This window comes from Chenopodium album, chromosome 4 (genome assembly GCF_948465745.1).
Source record: "Chenopodium album chromosome 4, dcCheAlbu1.1, whole genome shotgun sequence".
Taxonomy (NCBI): Eukaryota; Viridiplantae; Streptophyta; class Magnoliopsida; order Caryophyllales; family Amaranthaceae; genus Chenopodium; species Chenopodium album.
The window spans coordinates 79664368-79675465 of NC_137837.1; the positions used below are offsets into that span (position 1 = coordinate 79664368).

The window sequence follows — 11098 nt, forward strand, 5'->3', positions numbered from 1 at the left end:
TTATCAATCAGACGTACGAGTAACAGAATCAACGACACGTGAGACCGCCAAAATTCTCTCGATAATAAATTTTTTCTAGGGTTCTTACGATTTCCCCCAATTCACTCCGTACTAATTCAGATTTTCCCCAAAAAATCCGCGAAATCACACTAAACAAATCGTTGAGAAAATTCGATTATTTTTTGGATTTTTTTTTCTACCTAGTAGCAGAAGAAGAAGGTGATTTCAATTTTGAGAGTGAAGCAATCAAATTGAAATGGGGAAAAGGAAAGAGAGAAGATTAGCTGCGAAGATTGGTGCTGGTCGCAGAGTTAAGCTCGATCTCTTCGCTGAACCCGCTGGTTTGTTTATTTTCTTTGTTTTAGGGTTTTCAGTTCTAATTTTGGGTTTAATTTGTTGCCGAGATTGGAAATTTTTCGAGTTCAAATTTGTTAGGGTATTTGAATTGGAAAATTTAGGAGTTGCAAATTGCTGAAATTGATTGATTTACTACTGCGGTAGTTTATTATGATTTTTGGAGTTAATTGATTCAGAGGAATTAATAAGCATTGGTGTTGATTACTAAATGTTGTAATTAGCTTGCTTTTGCTGGTTCAAATTGAAGTATTTGATGGTAATGTAATAAGTTTCTTGTTGAACGACTAAAAGTTGGAACTATAAAAGTATGAATATTGAGTTTCAATCTTAGTTAATGACCTCTTTCGGTTGGTAAATGTAATTTATTGTAAATCAAGCTGTTCGAGACCACTATGTTAGGCGATTAGAGCTTTCATTATGGGTTAATACCCTTGTTTTGTTGGAATAGTTTTTATTTCTCCTGGTGTCATTGTTAAGATATGTTTTTAATTTGGAAAATGACCTCTTTCAGTTGGAAAATGTAATTTTGTTGTGAATTGTGTTATTCGAGACCACTATTTTAGGCGATTAGAGCTTCATTATGGGTTAATATTCCTTTTTTTGTTGGGATAGTTTTAATTTTTCTGGTGTTGATGTTAAGATATGTTTTAAATTTGTTATGGTGGTTAATTACATAGGAGATTTGGGTGGCACCTCTGCAAAAGATGAAGATGGAAAGGATGTGGACAGCAAACATGATCCTGAGTTGCCAAATTCACCCTCTTCTTCAGGTGGGTTCTGTCGGTTTTCTTCAAAAGGATTTTGTAGAGAAGGCATGAGTATACGACATTGTCTTCATGGAAATATGGATTTTTGATATAAGAAATATTGCTTTTTCTTCCAAGTATCTGTTTTCAGAATGTAGAGTGGCTGTGGTGTTAGGAACATTCACTGGTGAGATCAGCCCTGTCCTGCCACTGTGATACAGTGAATGTCTTCCTACATGTAATGCTGTTTCAGGCAGCATCGCAGCATTATGGAGAATTGCACGGGAAATATTTTCTTCGGTTCGTATATCTCTCACTTCATTAGCATCACACCTTGCTGACGTTTCTTAATGTGTATCAGGTTGGTGGTGAACAGATAATAAGTGCTCTTATGCCAGCCCATTTGTTCAGTTATTTGGACTTCATTTGCTCACTTTGGCACTTTTGCCTCTTTCCTATCCCTGTTGCCTTTATATGCGTATATGCTTTTGTGCGATGTTCTTTGCTGTTAGAATTGTATGAATGTTGCACAAGTTTGTAATTTTTGAATTCGTGTTTCAGGTCAACCACCAGAGAACCCTCTATCACTGCTTGGTCAATATAGTGATGATGAATTGGATGATGGATTAAATGAAGAAGCTACTAACTCGGATGATGAGAAACAGGTTACTAGTGTTGACTTTGAATTCTATACCAATTTTGAACATATGGTTTTTAAAATATACACACTCTTAACATTAAGGGAAAGTTTAACGCCAACCTTCTGTAATGTTTATGTGTACTTACTTTAATTATTCAGATGCGTTTCTCCTATAAAACTAGGAATCTGACTTACAAGGCCGTTTTATTCTAAAAATCTATTAAACTTCTTGCGGGGCTGATCCGCTGATGTTTATCTGGAATTGGTAATTAACAGCAAAATGAAGCTTGTAGAAGTAGTGTCTCTTCCAAACTTTCAGTCTACTTACATGGGTCGGACTTATTTATATATTGAATGTGCTAGCTTTGTCTTTGGACTCATGTCTCATTTTTAACAGGCTAATGACTCTGCCTGCGAGCCATTTGAAGAGGGGGAAATTGTTGATGTCGAGGACCATTCTTCTCTAACAGCTCACAATTTGGATGTGGGGAAAGATTCTGCCTCTGCAAGTGCTTCACCAATAGCAGAGGCTGATGCTGTGAAGAGTGATATGGTTAGTTTGGACGAGAAAAGTCATGAAGTTATCAAGAACAAAGATCATGATCCTGAAGCTTCTGATATGAAAACCGCTGAAGGTAGGAGTTCCATATGGAAAATGGTGTTGCATGAAGAGAGCAACAGATACTATTACTGGAACACCGTTACTGGAGAAACCTCATGGGACATACCTGAAAGTTTGGCCCAGGATGCTGCATATCCTAATGAACTTGAAATTTTGGGGACAGATATGAAAGTGAATGCAGCTCCAGCTGCTCCAGCTTCTTTTGGAGCAAATTTGGATAACTATTCGGCTAGTCAAGGTGTAGGGTACACTAGTGAAATTTCGAGTCTGAAGGCCATGTATGAACAAGGATCCATGGTAGATCAATCTCTTGGGCAAACTGGAGTTGATGGAAGTCAGTTTTTGGGGGGCTTCCCTGTAGTTGGTGCAGTTCCTTATGGAGCCTCTTCTCTTGGGAACTACTCTTTATCTGGACATCTAGATCCTAGTGGTGGGAGTTTAGCCGCCAGTAGTTATGAGGGACATGATCAGAGTGCATTAACCACAGAACAAGGGGCTGTTGATCTTCCTTCACAACTTGTGAAAAATGGTGAAACATTGCTGGAGAGACTGAAGCTACTGCAAAGGTAGGGTACTAATTTGTTTGTTGTAATACCAAGTTTTCATCACAATGTATTTTCTATATTGGAATTTTTTGGATCATAAAGTATTTGGTTTATTTCTTGTTATTTGTTTCAGGTCTGGGGTAGACTCTGTTGAACACGGTTGGTTATCCAAATATATGTTGGAAATTGAGATTCGGCTTTCTGATATTAGGTGTCTTTTACCCTATGGGATGTCATTGATTCCATTTTGGATGCACATGGAAAGACAGCTAAATCAGCTTGAAAATGCTATCAATACTGATATTGGGAACCATAATAATAAAGTTAGTTTATTGCACGTGTCAACTGAAGGAAAGGAGGCTAATCTGAAAGTTGGAGGGGAAGCTGAGGTGGATGCAAGTGTGAGAAAGCTGTCTCCTGAAAATTTTGTTGAGGCTGTGCACAATGAGGATGCATCAGTGATGGCTCAGAAAGCTATACATGATGAGGCTTTGGATGATGGCATCTTAAATGTTCAGCAATCTTCTCTACAAGACCCTCCTGGACATCAGCATTCTGGAATTGAAGGTGATAGAGAAATCGATGAGCCTGCAGTTTATGGCAAAGCGACTCCAAATTTTGATTTTCAATCTAATGAAGATGTGGACATGGATATAGACATGGAAGTTGAAGATCAAAGCCCTGCAAGGAAAAGGATTGTTGATATTGGAGATCAATTGACAGCCCATTCAGGGGAATTAGTTCAGACAAGTGTTCCAATGGCAGGGATTTCCCCAATACCAGAAAACGAATTTTTTATTCCACCTCCTCCACAAGAGGAATGGATTCCCCCACCCCCACCTGACGAGGGGATTCCTCCTCCCCCACCTGATGAACCTCCCGAGTCTCTATACCCACCACCACCCCCATCTGAACCAGAACCAATGCCATCTATGTATAGTGAACAACACAGTAATACTTACATAGATCCCAGTGGGAACTATTATGGAAACACAATCACAGATTCAACAGGCACAGTTTTTTATGAGCATGCTGATGCAAGTCAGATAGCTGCGCTTGTTCCCCCAGCTTATTATGCTACAGCCTCAAATGCTCAGTCCACTCCTGTGCTAAATCCTGTTGATTCTGCAGTGTACTATGGCGTTCCTAATGGGGCATTGCCAGTAGTACATGTGCCCACTACTATAGGGCCTTCTAGTCTCCTGGAAGCACCAGGTCATTCAAATTATGATCCTCCATCTTCTGAGCAAGTTGGGACAGTAGATGCTGTGGCAAGAGCATCTTCTTTGTCAAAACAATTTGTAGACCCTGTTGCCCCTGATGCTGAGCCTGATACTGCCCCTACTCAATTGTCCTTAACTTCTGTATCATCTGCTCCAGCAACTGTTTCCACAAAAGAATTTGCTTCAGTTCCCTCTTACAGTGCTGCTGCCACTTGTGCTACGGTCACAGGTACATCTGTTGCTGTTCCTGACGCATCTGCTGCAGTCTCAAAGGTGCAGCCTAAAGGTAGTGTTTTTTGTTCACAATCTCTATTTCAGGGTTTTGGTAGCAAATTGCAAGGCCTCTGCTGTCTTCGGGAACAGACAAGTTGAACTAACTAATTGATAGACATTACAACTGAAACTGCTGTTCATGCTCATTTTTCAACTTGCTATTTGAAATAGTAGAACCTAAGTTAAAAAGTATGATATAAGTCGAATATTGTTAGTGTGTGGAACTGTGAGAGTGTGAGCAGTACTTATTCTCTTTTTCTCATGGGTTATAAGAGGATAATGGAAGAGGGTATGGTGTTTTGGAGTATACTGGTTAGCCTAGTATAGTTTTCCCTTTCGATCTAGGTTTGACCATATTGACTTCTCACAGGTATTAGGGAGTATAAACACATGTACAGAACTACAGAGTTGAACGAGTACTATGCTAATATAGTGGAGAGTAGAGGAATTTATGTCAATGATTTTTTTTAGTTTTAATTTAATTTATTTTATTTTTTATTATTTCAACCCAAGAGGTCAATGCTCTGGGATGACTCAATATATTAAGATGGGCAAATATATTGGGACAATGCTCTGGGTTTGCTCATAGCATATGTATCTTTTAAGAGGCTAAAATAGGCCAAATCTGGCAACAGCAAAATATTCATCTATTTTTTTTTTCTCTTGTTGCTGCAACATGATTGATAGTAAATTAGTATTACCTTTGCTTCCTACCCTCACTATTATTCTTGGAGATTACTTTTTTTTTATCCTGCTACTTTGATTGGTACCTTCTTGAAGAAAATTGTTTCTTTCGAGTCTTGAAGGTCTTTTGGGAGTAATCTCTCTACTGGCTTGTACTGATTAGAGGTAAGCATGGTTGTGTATGACATGGGAACTTTTTAGACCCTATCACAGTGAGTTTTCACATTGGTAATTGTTATCTTATTATGACTTATTGCTATGATTGGATGTATAATCCTCAATGCAGGGTTATCTCACTCATTTCCCTTTTATGCAGCTGCACGAATGAAAAAGCCAAAGGTTTCTGTAACTTCTTCTTTAAGGTCTAACAAGAAAGTGTCTGGTTTGGTTGACAAGGTGAATTTCTGATATGATAGTTCTTTGTTGTAATTCTAGCTCATCAAAAAGGTATGCTTAAGATATGATGAGTAATGTTGTGTATATTTTCATTGATCAGTGGAAAGCTGCAAAAGAGGAGCTACAGGAAGAGGAAAAAGAGGAACGTAAAACTCCGTTGGAAATGCTTGAAAAGAAGAGACAACGAGAAATAGAGGTAACAGCCATTGATGATTTTTTTTTGTGGTACAGCATGAATGTGCGATGCGTAATATTGTCAATCTAAACTTTGGACTTGACTGCAGGGATGGCGTGCCCAGCAGATTGCAAGTGGAGAGGCTAAAGAAAATGCTAATTTCCAACCGCTTGGAGGTGACTGGTAAGCAAGCCTTAAAATGCTAGGATAATCCCATTCTAAAATTCAGAATACAAAAACAGTTACCCTGTAGCTTTTTCTTGTGTAAATTATTTAATTTTTTTTTATTATTATTAATTTTTTTTATCATTTGGCCATTTAGCCGACCCCACTTTTGGGATTAAGGCTTTGATTGATTGATTGATTGATTGATTTGGCCATTTAGTAGCACTTATGCAGCCTTGCTTATCTGAGATAGAGTAAGAAGGATAAGAAATGCATGAAGCATGTGCTTGCCATTGCTGCCTAATCTTATTTGATTACACTGCAGGCGTGAACGTGTGAAGCGCAAGAGAGCTCAGAAAGTAGCTGCTGTGGGGACAGCTTCAGACGGTGCTGATGATGGATCCAAGCAGCCTGATATAAATGAACTTTCAAGAGATCTTTCTCCTGGGTGGCAGGTATGTCATGCAGACTCAGCTCCAATTCTTCTTTGGATGTTTATCATGGTCTTTACATAGCCAGGGATTAATTATTTCTGATTGATATGTGTAGTAAAGAGATTATAGGTGTTCAAATCTAATATTATTGCCATTTTTATATACTTTGCAGGCTTATTGGGATGATTCTTCTCAGCAGGTTTACTATGCTAACTCAATTACCTCAGAGACTACCTGGACTAGACCAACGAGATAGAGATCCCAATCAAACTCGATCCCTTTTGATTGTTATTGTAATTGTGCTGGCTTCTTGTTAGTATCAGAGGGTACTGCTCAATGTATATTAGAATTTTACGCAGTTGATTTTAGATTGATAGTTATGCCGCACTCTAAACATCTGGAAGGCAATTTTCCCATAGCCTACATTTTAATGCAAATATGTTTTGATCAAATCTGGTGTTTCTGATGTGCAGCAAGAAATAAGCCCCCCCCCCCCCCCCCCCCCCCTCTTTTTTTTTTTTGGTTGAACTGTTGAAGTATTAGAGCGATTCCAAAATCTAACTATTAACTAGCAGAACCACATTAAAATTTTGAACAATATTCAAAGAAACGTTTACTCTTTTTTAGTGCCCAAGTTTAACGGATTACGTATGTGTAAAGCGAAATTTGATACGTATCTTAAATTAGGAAAATTTGAAAAATACCGCCATGTAAAGTAGTAAATATTGACATTATAACCCAAGTTTATTTTTTTTTAAATTGTACCACCTAATATTTTCCAAAACGCTAAAAAATACCACCAATTTGCAACAATATTTGTGCAAAATTAGCTTTCCTATATAAAAATTTCATTTTCCATGTTATTTTATTATTTTCTCTCTCTATTTTTTTTTACAAACCCCATGTAAATTTATCTTTCCAATATACTTTCACTTTTTTTTACTTAACTTTCTTAATACCCGCGTAATCAACCCAAATGGGTCGTTCTTTTTGGGACGGAGGGAGTACTATTAACATGTGTGCTTGGACATTTTATGGTAGGATGGGAAGTTGAAGTTGGAGAAGCTAATAAAAGTTAATATTGCCATGGGATTTGTCTACTACATGACATTTTCTGCCATAAACAGAGACACTGGTAATGCATTAAGAGGTGTTAGTTCATCTGTGCTAGGGTTATTTAGAGATTGGTCTAATGATAAGATCCTCGCCATCATATATATCACAGGTATTTATCATTTTTTTTCCTGCTACCATATTGTATTTTGCTTCGAGATTCCCATTACACCCCATTATATGCATATGGCTTTAAGCTGTAAGATTAAGGATATAATGTGGTGAGTTTTAAGCACTGATATACTTTAATGGCATGCAGGCGCCGACAAAGACTTGGCAGCTATAAGGAAAATGATCAGTGGCACAAGTGGAGCTGAAAATCTAACCAAGATATGATGACATGGTGTGGAGTGTTCATACTACATAATGCGGTCAAATTGAGTAATTTATTTAGGAAGATTACTATCTTTGTAAATGGTTCGGACATTTTAGTTGTTTAAGTAGTTAAGCAGTTCATGCTTTATGGTCATCTTATTTCAGGGTTATAGTGTTTGGATGTCTATAATTGTTAGGATTCTACTATGTTTGAAATTTTTTAATACTTCGGTTTTACTGAATGGGATTCTAATATAGTATTTGGATTTCTATAATTGTTCGATTTTACCGAATGTGATTCTAATATAGTGTTTGGAATTCTATAATTCTTCGGTTTTACTGAATGGGATTCTAATGAATTCGATTTCATTTACCAGAAAATCATATTCAAGAGCGAGCTAGAATAAGGTAGTTTTAACTTTTCAATAGGTTTCCAAAAAAAAAAAAAAAATAATAATAATAAAATTGGTTTGTTTGTTTGTTTTTTTTTTTTTTTTTTAATCTCCAATTTCTATTTTGCGCATATCTTGAAGCATTCGGTGAGTTGTGTCATATATAGCCTCATATTTCGCCTTCAGTTTGAAGCAATCTTTTGTAAAGCCAGTTACGGTTAATTAATATTTTTTCGTTTTGTTTCTATTAAAAAAAAACGTTTTATTAAAGATAGGCATCTATCCAAGAACTTGTTACAATATAAATAGGATTTCATAATGACTCATGGAAATAATACACTCATAGAAAAATTAAGTGAATATGAAAAACGTACTACAATCAACAACTGACAAATTTTAAGAAAACAAAATATAAGACCATACATCATGATCACACACCATGTAAAAACACCTTACGAATTGCAACTAGACACACCAAAAGTCGTACAATTTTATTTTTTGATAAGTAGAAATAAAAACATTAATGAACTAAGACCTCTCACAAGTAAACCAAGCAACTCGGCTTATAATGCTTGTTAGCCAATGTTTCCCATTGATTCGATACTAGATTCATAGCTAGCAATCTGAGAATCAACAAGATCAGTGTAAGAAACAGACGATGGTATACCGTTCGAAAAAGCACCACTAGGCGGCGATGGAGGGAGCTGATGTTGCGAGCCACCTTGAGACTCCCGGGCCAATTGTATGAGATAAAGGACATAGGCTTCGAAAATCGAAACAAATTCCTTTCCTTGACAAAACTTAAGAATAGCTGCTTCCATCTCTTGAGGTGAACGTGTATCTATTATTCTACCACATCCCAATCAATTAGACGTCCATGCAACAAAGGATTGTACGAACGTACCATTTACAAGCTTTTTGACGTTGGTTTTTACTATAAAGTTTGTGAAATTCAAGACTACTTGTTCGTCTTGTGCTAGGGTAATGGCGGGGGTACCTTCACCATCGCATACAGGAGGAGGCGATGGTGAAGTGGGAGCAGTCGCGGGGGCTGGAGTGGGAGCAGTCGCGGTGGCTGAAGTGGTGGAAGTGGTAGCTAGGGACAATAGTGTTACAAACATTATTATTCCTGGTACTATATTTAGCACCTTTGGACCTCCCATTATGTTATATAGTGAAAATAACGTAGCAAAATTGGAGGATTATTGCTAAGTTGGTTGTTGTAAGATACTCAAGGTTTGGGTTGATAACAAATAAGCTGTTTTTGTTCTTGTATTTATAATAATTTTACACTAAACATTTTTTTTTTGATTAATATAACGTCAAACATAAATAAAGTTGATAAATCATAAACGAGTGGACAACTAACAATGACTAACTTTTGCATAATAGAAATTTGTACAAGTTGTAGCTCCAAAAAAATTGAATATAAACCACTTGTTCTACTACTAATTTGTCAATATATATAGTGATAAAAGACTCTACTAATGTCTAATAATTACTTTGTAGTCGAAAGATTGAAATTGGTCGATGTGTATTACTCCTCGTATTTAAGCAGGATAATTTAATAAATTACCACGGATTATTATTAGAGAAAAATGAGAGGCCTAGGGAAAAAAATAATATCGATCAATGAAAATATTAATAGAGATCGACGTGATATAAAAGTAATCAAAAAATCAATGATACTATGTAATAAATTGAGGATACATAATATAGGAGAGCCCTAAAAGAAAAACAGCTGATCAAACATAAGAAAAACAAATTTACTCGTATATAGTCGAACTAGTCAACTAATGATGCTACAGGAGTTCATGCTTGCTAGTAAGTTTTCAAATTGAGATTTATTAATTACGATAAATGATTAATGTCTAGAGATTAATTTAATAAGGAGCAATTTTCTAATTTCTAGAATATTTGATCGTGTGGGCAACATATGCAAAGGCATAGATGGATGGTAGGGTTCAATTTGCATTTCATAAACACACATTAATCCGAGAATATGGCCATATTATGGGATTCTTAAAAAAAAAAAAAAAAAAAAAAAAAAAAAAAAAAAAAAACAAAACATACGGGAGTTGAATTTTCATAAAATAGACTTCTTTTTTCGAGTTCAAAGTTTAATAAAACTAAATATTGTTCCAACAATAACAAGAATCTTTATTTCTCAGATTATAATAAACCTGCTGTTTTAATTTGTTTCCTAATAGTTGCATCATATTAACTTAACAAATCAACTATTATAAATATTAGGGTATGTTCTGATTTACCGAACTGAACTGAACAGAATAGAGTTGAAGTTAATTGTTTATGAGAGAAGGAAATTAGGATGTGAATTGAACTGAACTGAACTAATTGGAGTTCAACTAAACTGAACTAAAATTAAGCTGAAGAGAACATGCCCTTAGTAATTAACAACTATTGATGAAAAGACATATCAGTGGATTATTATTGTATACGAAAATGTATCGAACTTGCTTTGTATCTAATGTGGTTTATATGGATCATATAAATTGCAAATTATTTAGTTAGAACTTCTCAACAAGATTAACTTGTCAATAGCTAATTTTTTTTTACATACAAGAATGAAGATACAAGGTATCGTCAAAAAAAAAATTAATCCAAGTTTCTCCACCCTTAAATCTCACACACCAAAGCTAGCAAAGTCAAGGCACTTTAATTTCCCTCACATAAATAATTAATACAATATCATATCATAATATTAACATAAAATGAAACCTCCTTTAGTCAATGCATTTGCATGGTTGAGGAGGATGAGCTTGATTTAGTATTTGACTTGTCATCCATCTCGGATAGATCCGCTCCGACCGAGTGCCCACGGCGAAACCCGGTTTTCCCGTGTCTATGTAACCGACATCGAAAGGATCCGACATGAGTAGTTGGGGAGCAAAGACAGTTTATTGATTTATTCGGGTACTTGACGACTTTTTTAATGGGCCCTTTAGTTGGGCCTCTGCTTCTTTTTGGGCCTCTTCTTGTTTATGGGCCTCTTCTCTG

General features: G+C 36.2%; 1 protein-coding gene across 6 annotated transcripts; it reads left to right on the plus strand.

Moving 5' to 3' along the window:
* On the plus strand, positions 1-6712 carry LOC145629485 (uncharacterized). 6 transcript variants are annotated; one of them, XM_081682095.1, is made up of 11 exons: positions 1-310; positions 1035-1127; positions 1242-1403; positions 1665-1768; positions 2141-2931; positions 3044-4419; positions 5407-5486; positions 5587-5682; positions 5771-5844; positions 6152-6281; positions 6433-6712. In XM_081682095.1, exons 3-11 carry the CDS (start codon positions 1373-1375, stop codon positions 6514-6516), a joined length of 2766 nt encoding a protein of 921 aa, XP_081538221.1. In that variant the 5' UTR covers positions 1-310; positions 1035-1127; positions 1242-1372; the 3' UTR covers positions 6517-6712. The 6 variants fall into 6 exon arrangements, with proteins under 6 accessions (XP_081538221.1, XP_081538222.1, XP_081538218.1 ...); XM_081682096.1 differs by having other exon boundaries at positions 1255-1403; XM_081682094.1 differs by having other exon boundaries at positions 306-341.
* The last annotated feature ends 4386 nt before the right edge of the window (positions 6713-11098 follow it).